The sequence below is a fragment of the Xenopus laevis genome, chromosome 2S (assembly GCF_017654675.1).
Source record: "Xenopus laevis strain J_2021 chromosome 2S, Xenopus_laevis_v10.1, whole genome shotgun sequence".
NCBI classification, from domain to species: domain Eukaryota; kingdom Metazoa; phylum Chordata; class Amphibia; order Anura; family Pipidae; genus Xenopus; species Xenopus laevis.
Window position 1 is genome coordinate 100,080,423 of NC_054374.1, and position 25,684 is coordinate 100,106,106.

The 25,684-nt window shown below is 39.8% G+C and overlaps 1 protein-coding gene across 2 annotated transcripts in view; it reads left to right on the plus strand.

Annotated features, from left to right (window-relative positions):
* Positions 1 to 25,684, plus strand: part of prrg1.S (proline rich Gla (G-carboxyglutamic acid) 1 S homeolog) — a 37,280-nt gene that overhangs the window by 2,340 nt on the left and 9,256 nt on the right. For both annotated transcript variants that reach the window (XM_018249743.2, XM_018249744.2), the window contains exon 2: positions 4,826 to 4,873. Coding sequence is in view for 1 of the 2 variants with exons in the window: in XM_018249744.2 (XP_018105233.1) it covers positions 4,864 to 4,873 (10 nt within the window). In the remaining variant the exon portion in view is untranslated. The remainder of the gene's footprint in view (positions 1 to 4,825; positions 4,874 to 25,684) is intronic.

Here is a 25,684-nt window from a genome sequence, read left to right on the forward strand (position 1 = left end):
TCTATAATGTCCTCTACATATGTATTTGTAAAGTGTAATCATGTTCCCTCGCAAATGCCTTTTTTCCAGAGAAAACAACCCAAATCTGGACAGTCTAACCTTATACTGTAATTTGTAAACTCTCTCCAGCTCATTTATATCCATCTTAAGGGAAAACTGCACTGCATACCCTAGGGGAGGCCGCACTAAGGTCCTATAAAGAGGCAAAATTAAGCTTTCATCCCTTGCGTTAATGCCCTTTTTAATGCAAGACAGAACTTTATTTGCTTTAGTTGCCACAGAATGACACTGCCCAGAATTAGAGCCCTGCGGTACTCCACTAACAACACTGGTCCAATTAGAAAATGTTCCATTTAGCACCACTCTTTGTGGACTATCTTTTAGCCAGTTCTCTATCCAGGTACAAATACTATGTTCCAGGCCAATGTTCTAGACACAATAGAACAACTTGTAGAAGAAGGGTTCTTTTACTTAGCCTTAGGTGTAGGTATAAGTGTCCTGTGTGGTATGGGACCTGTTATACTCAATTTTGGGGGCCTTGGGTTTTACATAATTTGCACCTTCATACCTTAAGCTTGCTAAAAATCATTTAAACTTTAATTAAACCCAATAGAATTATTTTCCCCGCCATTAAGGTTACATTATATCTTCGATGGGATCAGGTACAAGGGACTCGTTTTATATTACGCAGAAATAGTAAAAAATTTTGTAAAAAATTAAAATCAATAACAATGGAGTCCATAATTTGGGGCTTTCTGGTTAAAGGGTTTCCGGAAACAGATCCTAAATCTTTATTTGTTTCTTGTGCTTAATCTTGATGGCTGGGGATATAAATAATTAAAATTCTCGTGCCAAGCTTTAAGCTGGCCATAGACGCAAAGATCCAATCGTCGAATCCTCGATTTTGCGATTTTTGGACGGTGTATGGAGAGTTCCAGCATTTTTCGTCCCACGGAGATCGGTCGTTTGGTCGATTTGACAGGTTAAACGATTTTCTCTGCATGTATTGCCGATTGTTCAATTTTCGTGGGAGACTGTCACGAGTTTTGTCTGACTTTCGTACGATTGCTGTATGTAGGGGCAGAACATCGGCTGATCTGTTCTTTTACTACTTTATTTGATCTGAATGGTTAGTGGCAGGTCGGGAGATGGGGAAGTCCAATCATTCGAGGATTCGAATGATCGGATCTTTGCATCTATGCAGTGTTGGACTGGCCCGGCGGGACACCGGGAAGATACCCGGTGGGCCCCGACCTTCAAGGGGCCCCTGCAGGCCAGACCCCCAATCGTAATAATTAAAAAAAAAAACGTAGGCGGCGCGATGCGCTGTCTGCGCATTCTCGTCAGCACGGGTGCCGTCTGCGGCGTGGGACAACACCAAGGGGGAGCGCGGCGCTGATGCCGCAGCAAGGGGAGGCGGGGGCTGGGGGGCCCTGGACAGCAGTCCCGGTGGGCCCCAGGCCCCCCAGTCCGACCCTGCATCTATGGCCAGCTTTAGTTAATAAGCCTTTTTTTTTTTTAATTTATTCTCAAACTGGCTGAAGCTGTGCGGCTTAAAAGTTTATAAATGGGTCAAGACCGGGTTCACCTTATCTGTTGCTGTGCAGAGTACATTTTGTGCTGCTACAACATTCTGATCCCCCGGGTAAGTCAGTATGTGGATGAATCATTATGACAGACCTTTTTGCATTACCGATCTATATGATTTTGCTGGAGACCGAGCTGGAAAAGTTCTTTTGGGAACATTGCTGTTTCAGTCTCCGCTACTGAGTATCTGTGATGAAAAACACAGGAAACAGGAAGCACATATTTAGGTGACCATTGTGGGCTTGGATTTCCTGTAGCTTTTCTCATTTCAGTGTGTGGAAGGTGACCTGCAGAGATTCCTTCCAGTTTGAGTAATGAATGTTAGTCAACAACGAAAAATGTTACATACCTCTAAAGGAAATATATGCATGTATGGAACCTGCTGTCCAGAATGCATGTGACCCACGGTTTTCTGGACCTTACCTTTAAGGGTTGAGCAGAAATATTATGCCCCCTATACCAAAGATGCGGGTTAATAGGGCCCGCACTCCATTTGGGGGTAACAGTAGTTTTTGTTTGTTTGGTTTTTTTAATTGCCCCCCCACCATCGCTAGGACACTCTCAACAGGAAGGAGATCCTGGTGCACACTTTTGGTAGGGGGATAATATTTCTGTAACAAACAAGGGAAAGTTGTGCTCACCACTATTTTTTAAAACCATTTGGCGGGGGTGCAATGAGGCTGTGACCACAAAATACATATAGTCAAATACAAGAGTCCTCTGCACTCCACCCATTATCAATATATTTAAAACAGCAACATTTTGTGCATACTGCTACTAAAAAATGCCTTACCCTTTAAACAAAACAGGGATTGTTTGTCCATATATTGCAATATATTTAAGCTGGCTCAGTTTTTGCCCAATAATATTTCTGCCCAATAATATTTCTGCCCAACAGGTACCCTGTAAGGCAAGGTCCAGAAAACCCTGGGTGCTAAGCATTCTGGACAGCAGGTCCTATATCTGCATATATTTTAGGGGTGTGTAACATTTTAACTTAACTCAACTTAAACTAATGTTAATTAAACCAACAAGATTGGTTTGCCTCCATTAAGCACTGATTATGTTTTAGTTGGGATTAAAATACAAGGTTTTCTGGATAATGGGTTTCTCCATAATGGATCCTATACTGTACCTTAATTAAAATAGTTTTCTAGGAGGCATATTTATTATGCTGTGTAAAAAAACACAGGGATAATATACCACACATCACCAGGCTTTGCCGTGTAAAAAAAAAAAAAGGCATAAAATTGTTTGTTTATTCTTGGAGTGACTTTTGCCGAAAGCAATGTAAAATAACAGCGGCAAATCTGGCTTTGCAAGGCATATTTTACATAGTTTTACACTGTCTGCACAGGATAATAAATATGCCCCTTGGTGTCATTTTGACTTATCAAATGTCAAGACTTCATTATAGGTTTATTAGTCACACATGGGTGCAACTTTTGTGGTTAAACTTCTAGAATCTGATGTAGTAATCATTCATCTATAATCATGTTTAGCCTCTAACTCGCTAACTTTTCCATTATCTTCATGCCAATTAATACTGATTGTGCCAATGAGACTTGGCACTTCCACAATTGCACATTGGCATTTCAGTTCTGCTATGCTCCGCAACATCTCTGCTGCAGCCCAATAGCGCCCCAGCTATGCTCTAATATGGTATTCGCTTTTAGCGATTTTAGCATACTTTACAGGACAAACCGCCTATATTTCATCCAAATCGGCAGCATTATTTCATAGCAAAGGAATGGCATTCAGATGGTATCAGCTTTTTTTTCTACTAGTGCAAAGTACACATTTTGTAGAATACAAGTAAATATTTATAAGTTGATGATATTTATAAGTTCAGTGCATTATGTGGTGTAAAACTTGCCGTGTTTAGCATCACTGAAACAAATTGCGGAATTTTACACACAACATGGTGAATGTTTTAGCTAGCTACAGTGTTTAGGGCACAAACAAAAATCATCTTTGGTATAAATGTTTTAACACACATGGATCATTATTGGCTTTTCGGTATGTTTTTCTTAGGCACAGGGAATCCATTTTAAAGACACAAGAAATAGTTTCTTTTTCAGATCTTGGCTCAATCCATTGCAGAAAGCTTTCACATGTTTCCATTTTGTGAAATATAAGAATGCTTAATTCTATGAAATGTGAAGGGGTTAGTAGGCTGCCGTGCTGTAACTAATAGGGGGCATTTTTCAGTATATTACTGTGATCTCTGGTAGTTAATGGATACTCTACAGCGGTACATTTTACTGACTAGGCTGCAAGACAATTGAATATATCCCTTCCTCCATGTGTCAGGAAATTGAGCAGTAGATCCGCTTTAAGCATTTTGCAGTTGCTAATGTTTTCCGGGGCTTTTACGCTCAGCTGGACTGGCCCTTCCTTAGGGCCTGGTGAAAGGTCCTTCCTTTACTTCCAGTAAAGTTACAGCATGTCATTTAGAGTTCCTTTTTTTTGTGGGAGCTGATTGTATGCTTGTTCCCATCATGTTTGTGCTTTGTATGCTTGTTCCCATCATGTTTGTACTTTGTAAGTTACAGTTCTTGCATTGATTGCACAAAATACCCAAGGCAGTTTTGATACCTCTTTGTTCTGCAATGCATTTTGTAGCTGTCATTGCCATGTATCAACCATTGTGCTACTGTTATTGTTGGGCACCTCAAATGGAATACCTGCACCTGATAGACTTCAGTATAGCTGAAGCAGTACACCTGTGTGTTTACCAGAAGTATCATTATTCACCTTTTTTATGTTGAAAGCCATTATAATAACACTGGAAAGATTGTGCTTGCAACAGATTTATTTAGATTGAACACGGAAGCATGGGAGAAGCATTGCTTTCCTGATCAGTGGTGATTTAGCTCCTTTATCTAAACCTTAGAGGCATGCATATTTAAAAAAAATAGAATTTTCCCTGCTCCCTATTTACTTGTTTAGAATTTTAGTGCCATTATTGTCAAATAGTAAAAAGAGAGCTAGCTGTCCCCACCCCCGTTGGTAAATATGCACTACAAATTGTATTCTACGAAATAGAGAGGTGAGTCTTTATTTCAGATAAACAAGACAGACCTATACCTGATTAATGGTTCATGCTAGTAGAAATTAAAAAAAAACGATTGTTTTTTAAACAAACCTGGGGAAGATACCTGCCCTTTAAGTTTAAAAAATGTTTTGTTTAGTTTGTTATGCATAGTTTTACATTGTTTTTATATATGTGTTGCAGGCTCTTTACCTTGCATCTCACTTGAATTAGCAGAAAACATGGGCAGTGGTAAGTAGCTTCATATTTTATGTTACCTAAACTAGCTGTCATTTCAATTGACTGTAAGGCCATGCTGATAGGAATACACATGGATAGAGATACATTTATCAAGGTAAAGATACTAACGAGAACCAAAATGTTGGACACAAGTGATATGTGCTAAATAAAGAAACTCTGTATTTTTTCAATACATGAGTGTTCTGTTCTTACTACCAGATGTACATGCTGAAAATGACCATGAACCTTAAGAAATTGTTTTTGAAAGAGTGATACTATTCTTTATCTATGTCTGTGGTCTACCATCTGACATTCTAGCCAAATTGTACAGGTATGGGACCTGTTATCCAGAATACTCAGGACCTGGGGTGTTCTGGATTACAAATCTTTCTGTAATTTGGATCTTCATACCTTAAGTCTACTAGAAAATCATGTAAGCATTAAATAAACCCAATTGGCTGGTTTTGCTTCCCATAAGGATTAATTATATCTTAGTTTGGATCAAGTACAAGGTACTGTTTATTGTTACAGAGGAAAAGGACATTTTTAAAATTTGGATTATTTGGGAGTGCCTAACTCTTTGATTCAAAGCTTTCTGGATAACCTGCTTTGGGATAATGAATCCCATACCGCTATCTTTCTTTAAAATATGAGGATATTAGAAGTAATCTCGGAGATCTACAACCTGCATAAAAGCACTTGGGCTACAACCCCATGAATTCTTGTAGTTTTGAATCTTCTTGTAGACTGCTGTTATTCATATGTTTTTGCATTCATGAATACATTTATCCATATAAACGTTCTGTGTTAAGTAATTAACATGTTTATGATCAGCGGATTTTTCTAGGCTTTAGATCAGTGTGGCTTATTTTGGTGCTTCAAAAGTAATAGTGTTCTAAAATGAAATGTATATCTAGGGGAAGCCCAGCATCTTCCTTGTTTAGAAGATGAATAATACATGAGACTGACCTTGCATATCTTTGCTTTTATTTAGCCTTAATTGTTAAGGGAGAGCTATATTTCCTATTAAATCACACACACCAACAATTTGCTGTTTTTGTGGCTTGTAATATCCCACATGTAGGTATGTTTTCAATGTATGGAAAGATATGCCTTTTGTTTATACCGGTAACTGAGTTAATGACTCTGCATAGTACAATTTGTTACAGCCTTTGGGAAATCCATCTGCTGGGTTGCATGTAGTGGGGATGATGACACTAATACTCACCTAAGAAATCTGTAAATGGGAATTAAAGAATAAATATACAGATATGGGACCTGTTATCCAGAATGCTTGGGACCGGTGGTATAATGGATCTTTCCATAATTTGGGTCTTCATACTTTGCCTACTAGAAAATCATATAAGCAGTTAATAAACCCAATAGGCTGGTTTTGCTTACAGTAAGGAGAAATTACATCTTAGTTAGGATCATGTACAAGATACTGCTTTATTATTACGGAGAAAAAGAAAATCATTTTTAAAAAAAATTGGATTATTTGGATAAAATGGAGTCTATGGGAGACTGCCTTTCGGTAATTTGGAGCTTTCTGAAGTAACCTTGTGTGGCCAAGGAAAATGTAGTTAATTCTTTCTGTTTCATGTACTTTGGATACGTCAATCTATAAACACAATATCACTATTATGTCCATATATCTTTAGTTTCAGCTACTCCAAAAGATAGGTATTTAATTACTACATTGTTATAGCTGTCCTTGGTAATATGGGCCCTACCTTGGGAACCCAGATGTTTACTTGAATTTTTTCTTTATTTGAAATGAAAGTGGTTGCAAACTACTATTTTTTGCACATATTACATTAGAGTTTATTCAGTCCAATTTAAATTCGATGTAATTCAACCTGTAACATCATAGTTATTTTTGTTAGTGTAACTGCACTACACAGATCAAAGTACCAATATTGAAATTACACTGTGTACATTGCATATAATTCATTCTACCATTTAAAATTTTAATGTATTTTTTTAGTTGTAATATTGGTGTGTAGGCAGCCAGCTCAGGCCATTTTGCCTGGTCATGTGCTTTCAGAAAAAGTAACAAGAAAGAAATCAGATGGCACTCACCATGGCAGAATGTGCTAGATTTTCCTAGTTTATTGAGAGCTCACAACCTTTTAGGGGGCTCTACCCCCTTTCTCAAGTCCTCTCACCGCATTAAACAGGAAAGCTGTTTCTCGTTTGTTGTGTGGAGAGCTCAATAAACCAAAAAAATCTAGCACATTTTGCCATCTGATTTATTTCTTGTTATTGTTGAGCATGGAACCCATGAGCAGCAGAGTTCCCAGATTGAGCAACACTCTATTTTGTTACACAGAACCTGGATTTTTGTTAAAAGTGCTTTTAAAGAGCTAGGATGTCAGAATGGAACTTCTTTCAAACAGGTTATTGTTTCTCCTACTCAAATTAAAAATCCAAGTCGGGCTAACCCAAGTTTCGACTACTTTCTCTGTTACTATTATACTAATTTTAGCAATGCATGTGTCAGGAAGCTGTTAACGTATTACCTTCTCATTGTTCTGCTGATGGGCTGCGGGGAGGGGGTGGGGAGAGAGGGAGGGGGGCTGATATCACTCCAACTTGTAGTGTAGCAATGGAGTGACTGAGAAACTGACAGCATGTTTAGCCCCATGTCACATTTCAAAATTGAATGTAATTTTAAATGAAGATAAAACAATCTGTTCATTTGGTAGATCAGCATTTATGGTGGTCACATCAAACTGGCTGAAATGAAAAGTTGTATGATGTCATGCTTCTCATGACATCATACAACTTAAAAAGCCTTCTGTATTTTCATTAATTGCAGCACAATGACCCAATGGTTAGCACTGCAGTCTTGCTATTCTGTGGTTTTATGTTTGATTCCAGCCAGGGCACTATCTGCCTGAAGTTTGTATGTTCTCCCTGTGTCTATGGGGCAAATTTACTAAAGGGCAAAGTGACTAACTTGGGCGAAAATTTGCCAGCGTGACATCAATTTGGTAGTTCGCCGATTTACTAACAGTCACTGGCGTAACTCCCTAACGCCTGGCAATTTTGCGCTCTGGCGAATGGACATAACTACGCAAATTCACTAAGATGCGGATTTTACTGAACACTACCTCTTGCGCCAGACTTGCCTTCGCTACCTCAGACCAGGTGAAGTGCAATAGAGTAGATAGGAGTTCCTAAAAAAAAAAAAAGGGTGATAGGCTGAACAAGAGCGTAATTTTTTTGGGGGGTACCCAGCTTCCCCCCTACATTACCTAACATATGGCACATAAACTATACACTGGGCAATATAACAACTCTATTTTCTTTTATTAAGGTTTCCCGGGCTTGTGTAGTGTAATGTATTTGCTGCAACGTATACGTCCATTCAACTTTAACTTCCCGCCATATGCAAATTAGCTAACACTAGTGCAACTTTGCTTCACTTAGCTCAGTAACAATAGCGCAACTTTGCCAGCATTCGGCGCCTGGACACAACTTCGGATTTTAATTGAATTTATTGTCCTGGCGAATCTAGCCTGGCGAAGTGTTGTGCTGTGAGCGAAGCCGACGCTGGCGAATTTTCGGAGGTTAGTGAATTTGCCCCTATGTGTCCAGGTATTCTGGTTTCCTTCAGCACTTTAAAACACACAGGCAGGTTATTTTATTTCTGAAATTGACCATAGTGTGTGTGTGACTATGTGAGGGAAGTGAGCTTCACTGGGACAAATGTATAATCTCTGTAAAGCACTACTGAATATGTCTAAACAATTTAAATAAAAAAATAATCTACACAGTTGGATTCATTTGTTAGATTGATGTATTTTCCCATCCAGTTTTTTTATGCTAAATGCCCATTAATCATTGAAGGCTCCTTCCTTAAAGGCCCTGATCAAAAAAAGCAAAATGGCACAATTATTGATGGTGACCATACCACTTACTGCAAGTTGTAGCGATCAAAACAAGTTAGACAGGGGCTATGTGAGAGAAAAAAGTGAGCTCTAAAATAGCTAGTTACAAACAAAAGGGTTCTGTAACTAATACATTACTTTTGTGGGTTCATTTCAATGTCTCATGAAATGAGAAGTGCTGTGAAATACCATTCCCAGTAGAGATGTGTGGGCAAAATGTGAGTTTCACAAAATAAAAACACAACCCACAAACAAGACATTTTCCAATTTATATAATGAAAAGACAAAAATGAGAGGATAGAATAAGGTGGGACTGTGGCCAAAGCTAATCCTAATATGAGTTTAGTGGCACAGTTGCATTAAGAAGTGTATGTGGTATGCATGCAGTGTACTAAAGCTTGCTGTGTGGTGTCTGACTTAAACTGTGGGTTTAAAATATTAATTAGTTATGCAACATAGACCTAATTGCTTTCTGCCAATGTTTATGACCCTTTTACAGGCCAGGACACATGTTTAGTTATCTAAATGCGATCAGATTTTAATCACTTTCTTTAAACTAAGCGTTTATGTTTTAATGAGAGTGAGAGCCAATGACACATGGCTTAATTTATCATTACTATAGGAAACCTTACTTTTATGCCATTCTCTCTTTTCCAAGGTATCCTGTTAAGCCTTTATTAACCTGCTGTAACATATAAGGGTATTAAATATCAGAAGAGTTTCATTACCATATAAAGGAACAAGGCCGCAGGCTTCATGGTTTTTGTACCATAGAACAAATATAGAAAACACACAGGCAAGAACTATAGAGGTGACTTCTGAATCCAGGATTCAATTCAGGATTTTGCCAAATCCCAGCACTTTTGCAGAATTTGGCTAAAAACCTCATTCTTTAGATTCGGTCATGTGACATGAGCTCTGGACAACGGAACGCACCAATTTTTTGTTTGCAGCTTATGCAATTTTTTTTATTTCAAAACAGAATATGTCAATTAATGTTCAGTATTCGGACAGATATTTTGTGGAGCATTTGAGATTTGGCAAAATCATAAAATTATGGATTTAGTGCATATCTACTTTGTTTTAAAGGGATGTGCATTATTTTTTATAATAAACTTGCTTCAATAAATTCTAATGCATGTCATAGCATAATATTTAAAAATTTGTTCTGCAGGGTTGTACGTAGAGATGGATATGAAACCCAGTTTTTTTCTTTGCCATTGTCTCTCTGTCTCTCCCTCACGACCTATTAAATGAGTATATAAACCTTTTCTGGTGCTGTAGGAACTTGTTAAATGTATTCATGTGTATGTATATATTTCCATGTGTACACAATGCAGAAAAGCAATTTAAAGAGGGTAGTGGAAAAATACATTTTTGTGAACAGATTGTGTGCGATGCTGACAGGTCAGGTGAACAGTTTTCTGAGAAAAGTGAATTGGCTGCTTTTACAAAATCAGCCATCTAAGAGCATATCATTTATATATAAGTGATGCTGATTTTCTGCCTTGTAAAAACTACACCCTGGATTTTGCTAAACTTAATTCTAGTAGTAGTTCTTGTTACACCAGCCAAAGGATGCAGAGACGGTACAGAGACTGTTCTCTGGGACTGATGAATGCTGGCACGGAAACGATGGTATCGGTCACAGCAGATGTCATCTGATAAGCCCTGGAGACCTGTCTTCCTGAGAAAATGTGATTCATAGGCTACAGATGTAGAGATCTGGGCAGAAAAGCGCGTGCAGGCTCTGAATAGTGGTGTTATACTGAGCTTTTGTGGTGCTTCTAGCGTGTGGCAGGGAAACAGTAACTTAAAGCGCACCTGGTGGGTTTTGTAATATAAGACACTTATGAGGGACTGTAATAAAAGTCGGTAACAGAATGAGGAAAATCTTATCATACTTACCGTGATTTTCTTTTCCTGGACTGTAACATGGCAGTGGGCACTAATGGGTTAACCCACCCTCGTCATGAACGGACAGGAAATTACATCAAAATAAAAGACCTCCCTTACCCCTGACTCGTCCTCCTATTTTTGACTGTACAGATAAACTCCCCTCAAGGGTTGGGAAGTCTTGCCCACTGCCATGTTACAGTCCAGGAAAAGAAAATCACGGTAAGTATGATAAGATTTTCCTCATTCCTGGTCCTTCACATGGCAGTGGGCACTAATGGGATCTTACCAAGCAGTAAAGACTCTAAGAGGGTGGGATAATGCTACCAAGAATTTTATTTATAAGTAACAGCTTGAAGAACTGATCTTCCAAAATTTGTCTGGCTTGAAGACCAAACGTCCAATTTGTAGAATTTTATGAACGTGTTCAAATTAGACCAGACAGCAGCTTTGCATAAATCTTCTGCTGACACTTGGGCTTGGAAGGCCCAAGACGCTGAGACAGCTCTAGTGGAGTGAGCCTTAATGTTAGGCGGGACTTGCACTGCACTTGACTTATAAGCCTCTGAGATACAGGCTTTAATCCATCTTGCCACAGTAGATTTTGACGCTTTACAACCAACCTTCATACCTGATGGAATGAGTAAGATATTCTTATCTTTTCTTACTTCCTTCACCCTATACAGGTAAGCTTTCAGGCACCTGATGACATCTAATTTGTGCCACACCGCTTCTTCCTCTGTTTTTGGAGATGGAAAAAATGCTGGTAGTATGATGTCCTGATTCATATGGAATTCGGATACAACTTTGGTTAGAAAGCTTTGAGGAGTTCTCAGAATTACACAATCCTCCTTGAAAATTAGGTGACTATCTAGGGCCAGGAGTGCTTGAATTTCTCCGACTCTCCTGGCGGAAGTTATGGCTAACAGAAAAGCCATTTTCCATGTGACGAATTTTAGGGGGGCCGTTTCCAATGGCTCAAAAGGCTCCTTTGTTAGGGCCTGAAGGACCAAAGACAGATCCCAAGGAGGAATTCTTTCTTTTTGTTTTGGTCTAATTCGTCTCAGAGCCTGAAAAAATCGAACAATCAAAGGCTTAGAAGTCCATGCCTCTCCATAAAGGGCAGACAGAGCTGACACTTGCCCTTTGAGTGTAGACACACTCAATTCTCTATCCAAACCTTCCTGGAGAAATTCAACAATATTCTCTGGAGAGGTGGTTTCATAAGCCCTGTTGGTCTTTGTGCACCAATTGAGATAGGTCTCCCAGATTTTGTAATATTTTTGAGATGTTGATGGTTTCCTGGCTGCCAGCAATGTATCTATCGCCTTTTCTGAAAGACCTAGACATCTCATATTCAGCCTTTCAGTCGCCAGGCCGTCAACTTCCAACTTTCTGGTGCTGGGTGAAACAGTGGACCCTGCCGTAACATCTTCGAATGCACAGGGATTTTGAATGGAGGGGCTTGCTTCATGTTGAACAACTGAGGAAACCAATTCCTCCTGGGCCACCATGGTAAAACAGCAATCACGTCTGCTTTGTCCTCCCTGATCTTCCTGAGGAGTTTGGGAATCAAAGGAATGGGTGGAAATGCGTATGCCAGATTGAAGTTCCACTGGACTCTGAAACAGTCTTGAACCAAGGCCCCTTTGTTCTTGAATCTGGAACAGAATACTGTCACTTTCTTGTTTCTTGAAGTCGCCATCAGATCGATCACTGGTTGGCCCAGAACCGCCACTATAAGATTGAAAGTGTTCTGATCCAATTCCCACTCTCCTGGGTGAGGATTTCGACTGAGCCAATCTGCCCAGACATTCATTACCCCAGGAACATGAAGAGCTGCCAGATCTGTAAGGTGAACTTCTGCCCACTGGAAAATCAGTTGTGCACTCTGCATTAGGGATCTGCTTTTCGTGCCACCCTGTTTCATCAGGTATCTCACAGTAGTCATATTGTCTGAGTTGACCATGACAGCTTTCCCACTGATAACTTTCTTGAATTTCAGAAGAGCTAGACGGACTGCCGTAAGCTCTTTCCAATTCGATGAATACCTCATCTGATAGGATTTCCATCTGCCCCAAACTGAATTCTGTCCTGTATGGGCTCCCCATCCTATCTTGCTCGCATCTGTTGTTAGATGTAGCCATTCCGGGGTCTTCAGAGACTTTCCCTTCAGCATATTCTGAAGATTCTTCCACCACAAAAGGTTTTGCCTTACCTCTTGACTGATCTCTATGACTTGGAATTCGTGTTTTCTGTTCCATTGTCTCAGAAATTCTGACTGAAGGGGTCTTATATGGTGTAAGGCCCAATCGACTGCATCTTTTGTTGCCACTAATTTTCCCAAGAGTTGTTGGCATGTCAGTGCTGTCGAGGCTGGGAACTTGGAGAAACTGGTCACTAAATGTTGGATTTCGACAGCTTTCTCCGGAGTGAGGAAAATTCTGAAGCTTACTGTATCCAGAATTAAACCCAAAAATTTTAGCCTTTGAGTAGGAATTAGAGAAGATTTTTCTAGGTTCAAAATCCATCCGTGTTGTTGTAGAACATTTTGTACTATCAATGATTGACGAATTAGGGTTTGAAGACACGATGCTTTTATCATGATGTCGTCCAAATAGGCAAAGATTTCGATGCCCAGGGACCTGATCAGAGCCAGTATAGGAGCTAGAACCTTCGTAAAAGTTCTTGGCGAAGTGGCTAAACCAAAAGGTAGAGCTGCATACTGGTAATGTCTTCCCAGAATGTAGAATCGGAGGAATCTCTGATGAGCTGGGTATACTGGCACATGTAAATAGGCGTCCTTCAGGTCTAGTTTTACCATCCAATCGTTCGGTCTTATCATCTGAGATATTGAACGAATTGTCTCCATGCGAAATTTTCTTATCTGTAAATATCTGTTTAACTTTTTCAGATTCAGGATAGCTCTGAATTCGCCTGAACATTTCTTCCTGAGGAATAAAGGGGAGTAAACCCCTTGTCTTATCTCGCTTGGAGGAACTGGTACAATTACATTCCCTTCTAATAATTGGAAGATGATTGATTCCAGAGCCCTTTCTGCTTCCTGATTCCTTGGTTTTCTTGAAGCTACAAAATTTGGTGGAGGCAAGCTCTTGAGTTCTAGACAATAGCCTTGAGACACAATTTGAATCACCCAATCGTCTGAAATAGTTTGAGCCCAAACAGCTTGAAAGTCGAGTAGCCTTCCCCCAACCTTGTGCTGCTGGACTCGCGCACCTTCATAAGTTTTGGTCTTATCAGGTTTCCCATCTTTTTGACTTCTTTGAAAATACTGACTTTTTCCTTTCCAGTAATTCTGTCTTGAAAACCCTTTGCCTGGTCTGTAGGATTTAGCTTCTCTAAAGGACCCTCTTGAAGTTCTATTACCAAAACCTCCTGTTTGTTTCTTCTCTCTTTTGTCCTGTGGTAAAAAGGAAGATTTACCTGCAGAAGCTTTGGAAATTATACTATCTAACCTCTGTCCAAACAGCAAGTTACCTTCAAAAGGAAGAGAACAAAGATTATGTTTCGAAGGAGTATCAGCCATCCAGTGCCTTAGCCAAAGAGAACGTCTGGAAGCAACCGCTAAACTCATCCCTTTAGCCGCGAACATAACTCCATCAAGAGAGGCTTCAGATACAAAATCATTTACTGCTTTAACTTTTTCTAACATCTTTAGAATGTCATCTCTGCTGGTCTTTACTTTCAGAGCTTCTTCTAGTTCTTGGATCCAGATTTTGTTAGCTCTAGCCAAAGATGTAATGGCTATTGCTGGTTTGCAAGAAGCCCCAGCCACTAAGTAGGCCTTCTTCAGAATAGTATCCTGCCTTCTTTCCATTGCATCACGAAGTGACACCCCTTCGTCAACTGGCAGCGTGGTCTTCCTAGCTATCCTAGTAATGGAAGCATCCACCTTCGGAGCAGAGTCCCAATCTTTTACTTCCTCATCTTTAAATGGATACATCTTCTTTATTCTTTTATTTAGAAAGAATTTCTTATCTGGAGAACTCCATTCTTCCTTAATCATATCTTTGATCACTTGATGCACAGGAAAAACTTCATTTTTCCTGGCGGAGGTTCTGAACATCAAATCTTCTGCTTCCGAAGTTTTCGCTGAACCAATCTTTAAGGTTTCCCTCATGGCAGTAATGAGGGGTTCCACCAAATCCACATTGAAAGAAACTTCTTCTCTGTCATCTGTTTGCTCATCCTGAGAAAATTCTGAATTACTTGAAATGGGAGATTCTGATAGAGATACACTGTGGCTGGTTGCGGTTGTTCTCCTGTCACACTTAAGCGCAACCACTTTAGACATAACATTTTCAGTTACTTTCTCAACCATATCATTCACAGTTTGATCAAAAGATGATTTCATCCATTCCATAAACATCTCTTGTGAGGTGGAAGGTCCTGCTAATTGGTCCAGACATTCCTGACATAACTTTTTATTTATCAAAGCAGGATTGTTGCAGGAAAGGCATTCCTTCCTAGAGGATTTACTTCTGACCTCTTCCTCTCTCCTTTTACCAGGGGAGCTCCTGCAACAATAACATCAACATTAGTATGATGATAACAAAAGAAAAAACACATCCAAGGCTCAGCTTTCACTGTCCACTCACCCCCTAGACGTAGAATGAGATCGCCTCCCAGAGCTCATAGCTGTTAGGGAACAGAGTAACAAGTTAGATTCTCATACCTGTTTAGCTGGTGTCAGCAGCATTAATTCCCTAGGGATGCACTTACTGCAGTGACTTAGTCCCAAACTGGAGGCTTTAGCTGTTCTCCTGTTATTTCTCTGAACGAGTAGCGGGGAAAATCCAAAGAGAACCGCTTCTTATGCGCCGATTTTCAAATCTCCCGCGATAATGACGTCACTTCCGCCCATGCGGTCCGTCTATGCGGTTCAGGATGAACCGCGACTTACTGCGCATGCGCTCCTCAGACAACCGGAGCATTGCGACTTACTGCGCTGGTTAGGCAACGAAAGGCCATGGCCCGGAGCAGGCCCTGCAGGGACACACAAGGCATTACGCAGGTCCCCCAGCATCAGTGGACAGAGCCCAGTATCCACCGGATTGGGTGAGTTTCCTGACGAGGGACAGGAAAAAATAGGAGGACGAGTCAGGGGTAAGGGAGGTCTTTTATTTTGATGTAATTTCCTGTCCGTTCATGACGAGGGGGGGTTAACCCATTAGTGCCCACTGCCATGTGAAGGACCAGGAAAAAAATATTCACAATGCAAAAAGTAATGCCTCTATGCGAACAAATTTGCATTTGGGCGAATTCAATATATCTTTTGCCAACATGGAAACTGTTTAGCGACGACTTCCGACAGTTGAAGAAGGTTTGCGAATTTTATAGTTTGCGCCAGTGCACAGATTACGACACCTTCAAGCACTTCTTAAAAGTGGGCAATGCGCAATTAAAATTCACAATGTGCAATTAAAATTTGAATGTAATAACCGCTTAAGGAAGAATATTACATTGCGAAATTAGACTTTTTATACTTATTTGTGCTAATTGTTTTGCTCTTTGCGACTTTTATTACATTCCCCCATTAGTGTGAGTGCACACAGGCTGATCAGATTCAAATCAATGGAGCAGGGGCACTGAACAGATCTGCTTCTCTCAGCCTGCAAAAATACACAGGCTGAGAGCAGCTGAGCCCTGCAGTCTGTGTGCTTATATCAATAACAGTCCAGGCTACCTATAACTCCAAGGCAGCCTCTACAATTATTCCATATAACTGTGAAATAAATTTGGTATATATACTGAACATACAGATTGCATAGAAAAATATAACTGATAGAAGAGGCAGCAAGGATTAAAATAAGCGTGGCTAAAAAAGAATTTCCTATTAAGGAGACAGTAAAGTGAATGGGGATTATGAAGGTAAATTGAGTCCTCCCTATAGTATTCCTTATTTGGAAAACCCAGGCAGCTCTTCTACAAACCGGGCTGTCCGGCTCAAACCTGGACAATTGGCAACCGTAAATGTGGCCCTGCCTTTGAAACACGTTTAGGTGCGCTCATCGCCTTACTATCTCTTCTCTCTGAACGAACTCTGAAAAATCATTGTGGTCCCATGAACACGGTTTATGACCAGTTCTACATCATTGTATATTCACCTCCAGAGAAATTGCTCAACACATATAAAAGACCCCGATTTTAACTTGGTTTTCCCCTTCCCCCCTGCCTGATGCGTGTTTTGCACTCAAACCAAAAGCTTTTTCTAAGGGTACCTTTTGAGAGAAGAGAGAGTGAGGTGCTGAGTTTACCTGGGATCCTAGGTTCCATTCCAGACAGGGCACTAAATGTTTGTATTTTTTCCCCATGCTTGAGTGTGTTTTTTTTTCTCCACACTCCAAAAACATACAGACTGGTAATTGTCTCCTGATAAAATTGTCCTCATGGTATGAATGTGATACGGACCTTAGATTGCAAAGTGCTGTCTGTGCTATACAAGGGCAAAGGGCACAAGTAGTGGATTCTCTGCTTCCTCCTCTTGCGTTTTATACACTGGCGAAGGACAGTGGATCTGCTTTCATGCACTTACCCCCAGCTTTATTGACAGGCCTGGCATCAGCTTGTGTGGAGCATGTTTCTGTTTTGATATCTGCTCCATGTAGCTCCACACAGGCCGATGCCAGGTCAGTCAATGTAACTAGGGGGTGGGTGCATAAAAGTGTGTATAAAAGGTGGCGGAAAGCAGACAATCTGCTCACTATTTGTGTCCATGCCCTAAATCTTTTTGGTTACTTGTAATTACGACTTCTGCGTTTTGGTGTATCGACCAAACATATGTATGGTATTTGCTGGGTAAATTCATATACCTGGTGCAGTTGTCACTGATAGCAGATAACATAATATGGAACCTGTCCCAACGAAATGGCCAGCACCGCATGGCTAGCGGGGGACTAAACAACAAAATATAAAGTGCATATAGTGTAGTAGTAAGTTACCCTTTAAACCCTTAAAAGAGGCCATGGAAGGGCTGTAGTGTGAGGATTTCAGTCATGCAATATCCTATTTGCCCAAAGCAGACAACACCATACCATCAGCCAAATTTCTTACTCAAAAGATTATACTTTTTCAGATGTGTATCAATAAATTAACTTGCTTCCCACGTGGATCCTTAGCAGCAATCTATCAATAAATTAAAATAGAGGTGCATGAGCGCTTTTGAATTGCTACTTGAAGATATTGTATCTGGACCGGCAGGAGGAGAAGGACTGAAGGTTTAGCAATCTAATCATTTTCTGTTTGTGACATAAAATGGAACCTGCCAGGGGTCAAGGTATTTCACCCATGGTTGACCCATATTGGTTTCCAAGATGTTGTTCCCTATTCTTAATTATCAGTTCTGAAAGCTATTGTTATATTCCTTATACATGTCTTTTCTAAAAAGCCATTAATGGACTGTATTGCTCTGCCTGTGATTTAAAAGCATAAAGGAATCTCTATATGAACTGACATGGATTTGGAGAGCAGGTTTGTCCTCCAAATGTGTCCTTAGTATTTCCTGAATTAGCAGATGCGTAATGTGATGCTATCTGAAACAGCCCAGCTCAAGACATGGAAGCATAACACTTCTAGAAACCACACTATCAAGGGCATTAGCCCACAGCCAGGAATACACAAATCTTTCCTAAACAAAGAATCCAACAGAAATTGAATTTTGCCTTTTGTTTTCTCTGCCGTAAAGAAAATCTAATGCAAAAACGCTGGGCACATTCCTATGGATTGTTTACAATGGTTATCTCAGTTTCCTTTAATATCTATACAGATGTTTTTGTAAGAGAAATTAGCAGAGCCATCTTTAGTCCTATATTTTTTACAGGGGACTTTTTGTGTTAAATTATTGTACAACGTATCGTTATTGAACTGAATCTACCTGAACATTTGTGTATTTTCCGGTTCTATAATATGATATAGGGCTCCTAAAATTCCTAAAACAAAATGTTTTTCACAATATAAAGACATATAAAAATACAAATAGTTTTATTGAGATATGTGACTTGTATAGATCAAAAACTTTCCGCAATACAAAACACTGCTTCTGTAACCAGCATTCTTTAGACAACGGAGCCAAAAGTTCCACTCATTAGGTTTGCCTGAGAAAACCATACTTTATTTTTGAAAAGTACACATTCTGGCAAACCTAAAGTGTCAATGTAGAATCATCCATTTGTCAATATAACATTCCTCTAAGGACTGGACTTTAAAGGGAGGGGGCTAAAGAAGGGTCGATAGGGCTATGCTTAAATGCCTAACATTGCCTTAGCAGCTCAGCTGCAGGAAAGTAAAAAAAAAAACAACTCACTGAACTGAGATGGTGCTCGAGATAGTGTTCGGCATCTTATGGAGAACAATAATGTTTTCACATCGTGCCTGGCAGTGCTGTGGGGAAAAAAAGAAAACATCCCTTTAACCATGCATTGCCTGATAAGTATGCATTGCCTTAACTAACGTGCAAGAAAGTAGCCTAAATATACTACTAAATGCTTAATTACTGTTATTAGTTGTTTTAAACATGTAGCAAAGACTCGCTTGCTATGGATTGTGTTGCCTACTAGTCTTGCAACCCTGTCACAAGGGTGTTCCCTCTCCTCTAATAAGTGCTGCTGTGCGGTACTATAAAACAGATTGACATCCTCCAGTGATGGGTATTGAAATCTCATGACCTTAAGAAGTCGCTGTAGTTGTTCTGCTATAAACTTCTTGGAATGCTTTTGAATACCTGCCTCAGGCATAGATGCGGGGCAGGTAATATTTCATTGACAGCTCAGATATTTAAACCCCTTTATAACAGGTTTGGCTGTTTTAATGAAGAAAATAATTTAGGTTCAATGTTAATTTGCACAAGATTTAGATTAAACTGCTTTTTATGTGTATGCGATAGGTCCACTTTAAAAGAGAAACAATGTTCAGTTGGACAGCCCAGCTTCAAAGCATCTTTTTATCCAGAACTGTTTTTTTACGTGTGACATTTTAATAGCTGCTACCATCTTGGCGATAACTCTCCATGCGTCTAGGCTACAGCTGAAACGTTGGTGATGGATCCTTAATAAATTCTTGCTGATTCATAAGTCCTTTAAATGCGGCTTCTTCAAAGATGTGTGTTAATTTCGGATGCTGCCACGCACCCGGGCAGGAGACAAAGACTTTAATCGTGAATGCTGATTCTTTGGAGAGTGTATATATTAATATATGTATTTGCGTATGTGTTTATATATATATATATATATGTATATATATATATATATATATGTATGTATATATATATATATGTATATTTGTATGTATATTTGTATATTTATATGTATATTTGTTTATATTTATGTATGTATATTTGTGTATGTATATGTGTATTTTATTATTAACATGTATTTATATAGCGCCAACATATTGCGTAGCATTGTAAAGTAAATGTGATTATACAACTAAATCACATGAATTCTATACATAGAACATATGGAGTTACATACATCACAATCAATACAGGTACAAAAGGTGAGGAAGGCCCTATGCATAGGCATACAGTCTAAAGGGAAGGGAGTAATACACAAGGTGTGGGAGTGGGCAAGATCGAATTAAGTGGGTGAGAAATGTGGTATTGTATGTGGTGTTGCGTTTGGTAGTGAAGCAGAGTGAGGGAAGGCTTCTCAAAAGAAGTGCGTTTTAAGAGATTTGTTGAAAGCAGAAAGGTTGGGAGAAAGTCGACAGTAGAAAAGAGGTCCTCTTTTAACATGTATTTAATAAAATGTACTTTTTAAAATTTACAAAGGTTCACAGTGTGCACCTTATCTTTTTGGATTTTGTATGCAGCTGTAATTGGTAGCACCTGGGTCGATTTTTTTCTAGTGGTGTGCTGAACTATTTGGATTGTGTGTATGTATGTATGTATGTATGTATGTATATATGCATCAACAAAGCCAGGCATGCATTCAACACCTTACGTCCCATCTGGAACTCCACTGCCCTTTCACAACAAACCAAAATTTGTATTTTTAACACCAATGTGAAAGCAGTCTTGCTTTATGGTTCAGAAACCTGGAGACTGACCATGACAACCACAAGTAAGCTCCAAACCTTCATCAACCGCTGCCTACGAGACATCCTGCACATCAGATGGCCAGAGAAAACTTCCAACATCAGCCTATGGAAAAGATCAAAACAGATCCCCATCGACCGAGAAATCAGAAGAAGAAAGTGGGACTGGATAGGCCACACCCTCAGAAAGAGTTCTGACAACATCACAAGGCAAGCCCATGAGTGGAACCCACAAGGGAAAAGAAAAGTTGGCCGGCCAAGACAGACATGGAGGAGGTGCATGGAGGCTGAAATGAAGGCAGCCGGATGGACATGGGCTCAGCTGAAGAAGACCGCTGTGAACCGAGTTCGTTGGAGGAGTGTAGTTGAGGCCCTATGCTCCCCGCTGGAGCAAACGGACTAAGAGAGCGATATATATATATAGATATATAGATATATAGATAGATAGATAGATAGATATATATAGAGATATAGAGATATATATAGAGATATAGAGATATATATATATATATATATATATAAGATATATATATATATATATATATATATATATATATATCAAGATATATAAAGATGAGTCAGGAGTGTGAAAGTAAGTGCTCTGTAACTGTAAACTGTTCTATATTGATACATTTAGTTGATACATTTGTTCTGTTTGTCCCTGCAGAGCAGAATCCCTGTGTTTCATTAAAGGCAGCTGTTAGAATTGATACAATAGTTGCTAATATTCCACAGATTCTGCTGAGCACTGTACCACAACTAATGTATCAGATTGTATAAATTCAAAATCTGCACCTGGATTACAGAGCTGCCAGACACCAGGAACATTATACCTAAAACTTCAGTTTAGGAAAAACTGGCAAAACATGGAAAAAAGTTTTTATTTCTGGTGTACAATCTGAAAACCACTGAACTGAAAAATGTTGTTGGAAGGTGAACAACCCTTTTAGGGTAAACAGCTAAATACTCTTTCAGTCACACAAAACGTACAGTTTGCTAATTAATATTAGTTACTAACTTCCAAATATTCTCCCAGAGAGAACTCTTGCTGGTTTGTATAGTCCAGAAAGCTCCAGATTAAATTCCTGCATCAGGTTGGGTACGTGCGAAATACCCGTAAAGTGGTTGGGTTTTGGGCAGAAAGATCAGGATTTCCTGAACATGCAGTTGATCTGCAGGTACCACATCTGACTGCAGGCTTGCAAAGTAATTTGTTCCCCCTGACCTGGTTGATCCACCTCTGGAGTGATATAATTTCTGCCCACCAGGCATGGCACTTCCAGTTTGTGTGGGGCAGGTTAAAGTTTTGGTAGTGGGACAGGGCCTTTATAGTAGGCCATCAAGCTCGAGTCGGGTTGTGAATTAGTGAGAACTGAACTCATGCAGAACAATTTATGGTAAATCCATTTGCTGTAGAGTTGATTTTATGCAAATTAAATTCCCATCCTCTCTGTAATAATAAAACAGTACCTTGTACTTAATTCTAAGTAAGCTGCAGGAATCAATATTGCTGGCAAAACAAAACCATTGGATTTATTTAAATTTTAATGTATTTGTAGCATAAATATGAAGTATTAACACACAAAAAACACAATCCTAGCTGGTATCATAAAGCTCTTTCTTTGTGCAGAAATTAAACAAATAGTATCCTGGCTGCAGATCTCTCCCCAATTTAAATTCTTTAGTCGTTCCTCTGTATAATGGGGAATTTATATAATCGTTCAGATGTGTTTTATCTAAAGATAAAAAAAAAATGTGAATTTACTATTTACAAAGGCAAAAGAATGGATTGTTGTGTGAGCTCTTGTCAAACTGAATATTGTTGCAGCTGAGGTGTTTGGGCATATGTAATCGATTGTAATTTGTAGCCACAAAACCCCATTTGACCACTGAAAGGAAACAATGAGTCTGTTTACTTTCTTTTAAATATTACTTTCCCCCCCCCCCCTTATTCTGTCTGATGTGTAGGATTCAAGTATTTTATTAGGATGGCAGTTCTTTGTCCATCCTCACATTTTTTCAGCTGGAGCTTGATCAGCTCTGCAGGATTATGGATGGTCTCTTTCAGCTGTTTATGTATCAGAAACTGCTGACTTTGCAGCTTTTCCTTATTTGTCTGAACTCTGTGTCATATAAATGAGTGTTCACTACAGTAACGGACCATTGTTTGCACACAGTAATAGGATGTGGTTGGCTTTTCTCACCCAAATGCCAATACCAGTGCAATTAGGTAATAGTGAATAGTCATATTAATGTATTATTATTTTATTATTATTATTAACATGTATTTGTATAGTGCCAACATATTGCGTAGCACTGTAAATTAAATGTGATTATACAACTAAATCACATGAATTCTATACATAGAACATATGGAGTAACAAACATCACAATCAATACAGGTACAAAAAGGTGAGGAAGGCCCTATGCATAGGCATACACTCTAAAGGGAAGGGAGTAATACACAAGGTGTGGGAGTGGGCAAGATCGAATTAAGTTGGTGAGAAATGTGGTACTGTATGTGGGTTTTGCGTTTGGTAGTTAAGCAGAGTGAGGGTAGGCTTCTCTAAAGAAGTGCGTTTTCAGAGATTTCTTGAAAGCAGAAAGGTTGGGAGAAAGTCGGACAGACCGTGGGAGAGCGTTCCAGAGGAGGGGTGCAGCCCTTGCAAAGTCTTGAATGCGAGCATGTGAGGAGGTAATAAGAGAAGAGTTGAGTAGCAGGTCAGTAGAGGAGCGTAGTAAGCATTTTGGTGAGTATATAGAGATGAGTTCAGAGATGTAGGGTGGGGCAGAATTATGAAGTGCTTTGAAAGTCCGTGTCATTAATTTGAATTTGATTCTGAAAGGTAACGGAAGCCAGTGCAGGGATTGACAGAATGGCGAGGCAGAGGAGGATCGGTTGCTGAGGTGTATGAGCCTCGCAGCAGTGTTCATTATGGACTGGAGAGGTGAAAGTCTCTGGAGGGGAAGGCCAATTAAAAGAGTGTTACAGTAGTCTAGACGCGATACGATGAGAAAGTGAATAAGAATTTTGGCAGCGTCTTGGTTGATAAATGATCGTATTTTGGATATGTTCCTTAGGTGGAAGTGACATGATTTTATAAGTGACTGGATATGAGGAGTGAATGACAGGGCAGAATCTAGGATAACCCCATGATGGATACTTCCAGGATGTTACTGGTGTTAGTTGGAGGAAAGAGAACCATTTCAGTTTTAGAGATGTTTAATTTAAGTTAGCGTTGCGACATCCAGGTAGAGATAGCGGACAGGCAGGAGGAGACGCGAGTTAGGAGTTCTGGGTTGAGATGAGAGATAGATCTGAGTATCATCAGCATAGAGTTGGTAGTGGAAACCATACGAGTTGATTAATTTGCCGAGGGAGGAAGTATAGAGGGAGAATAGTAATGGTCCCAGGACAGAGCCTTGAGGAACTCCAACAGAAAGAGGTAGGGGAGAAGATGATACTCCATTGTAGAAGACACTGAAGGAACTATTGGTGATGTAAGAAGAGAACCAGGATAGGGCTGTGTCACGAAGGCCAAGCAACTGGAGGGACTGGAGGAGGAGAGGGTGATCTACAGTGTCAAATGCGGCTGAGAGGTCAAGCAGTATTAGTAGTGTGAAATGATTGTTGGCTTTAGCGGTTAAAAGGTCATTAGTTAGTCGAGTCAGGGCAGTTTCTGTGGAGTGTTGTGGCTTAAAACCAGGTTGTAGGGGGTCCAGCAGGTTATTGTTTGAGAGGAATGAGGTTAGTCTGTTGTAGACTAGGCGCTCAAGTAGTTTAGAGATGAAAGGTAGCAGATAGATAGGTCGGAGGTTGTCAAGGAGGGATCAAGAGAGGGTTTTTTAGAATGGGGGTGACAAGAGCATGTTTTAGTTGAGAAGGAAACAGTCCAGTTGAGAGCGAAAGATTAAATAAGTGAGTTAAGGCTTTGATTAGACAAGGATTGGTATTGCGGAGAAGTTTTGAGGGAATTGGATCAAGCGGGCAGGTGGTAAGTTGAGAAGAGGCCAGAAGCTTTGAGACTTCATCAGTGACAGGGGTGATGGAGCACAGGAGAGACTGGGGAGGGTGGTGGAAGTCTAGGGGGGTTGAGTAGTGTAATGTCTCTTCTGATAGTGTCAATTTTGTTTTTGAAGTGCTCAGCAATAACTTGAGCAGAGACAGATGTTCATGGAGGGGGTGGAGAAGGGGAAAGGAGAGTGTTAAAGGTAGAGAAAAGTTGTGCTGGTTTTGTACAGGTATGGAACCTGTTATCCAGAATGTCGAGGACCTGGGTTTTCTGGATAAGGGTACTTACCCAAGGATATGCTAGGACAGTTTCTCCCAAATTGTGGGTACCTCTTGCTTAGGAGTGCTCATGTTTAGGATATTAGGACGTATTTATTAATGGGTGAAAGTTATAATTTGATAAAAATGCTCCTAAATGTGGAATGAATAGAAAGTGGTGAGCTCTAAACTTTTTAGTGCACAGGTAATGCCTTGCTAGAAACAGAGTGTCGGGGGGGGAGAGCATCGTCTTTGTCTGTTTTGCACAAGAAATAACAATAACCATAGATATTTTGTGATTCAATCAATAGGAAAAAAATATGTTTGTCAATAAAGCTTGCCACAGACACAAAGATGATCGGACTTCCCCATCTCCTGACCTGCCACTAACCATTCCGATCAAATAATGTACAAAAGAACAGATCAGCCGATGTTCTGCCCCTGACAGCAATCGTACAAAAGTTATGTCTGACCAAAGCTGGTCTCCCACTGAAAATCGTACAATCGGCAATACATGCAGAGATATTATTGGCAGCTGACAAATCTTTTAACCTGTCCGATCGACCAAACGACCGATCTAAGCCGGATAAAAAATGTCGGGACTCCACACATGGTCCGAAAATTATAAGAATTGAGGACTTGTACGATCAGATCTTTGCGTCTATGGCCAGCTTTAGCCGCAATCCTTGTAAGCCAATCCTTATGGTC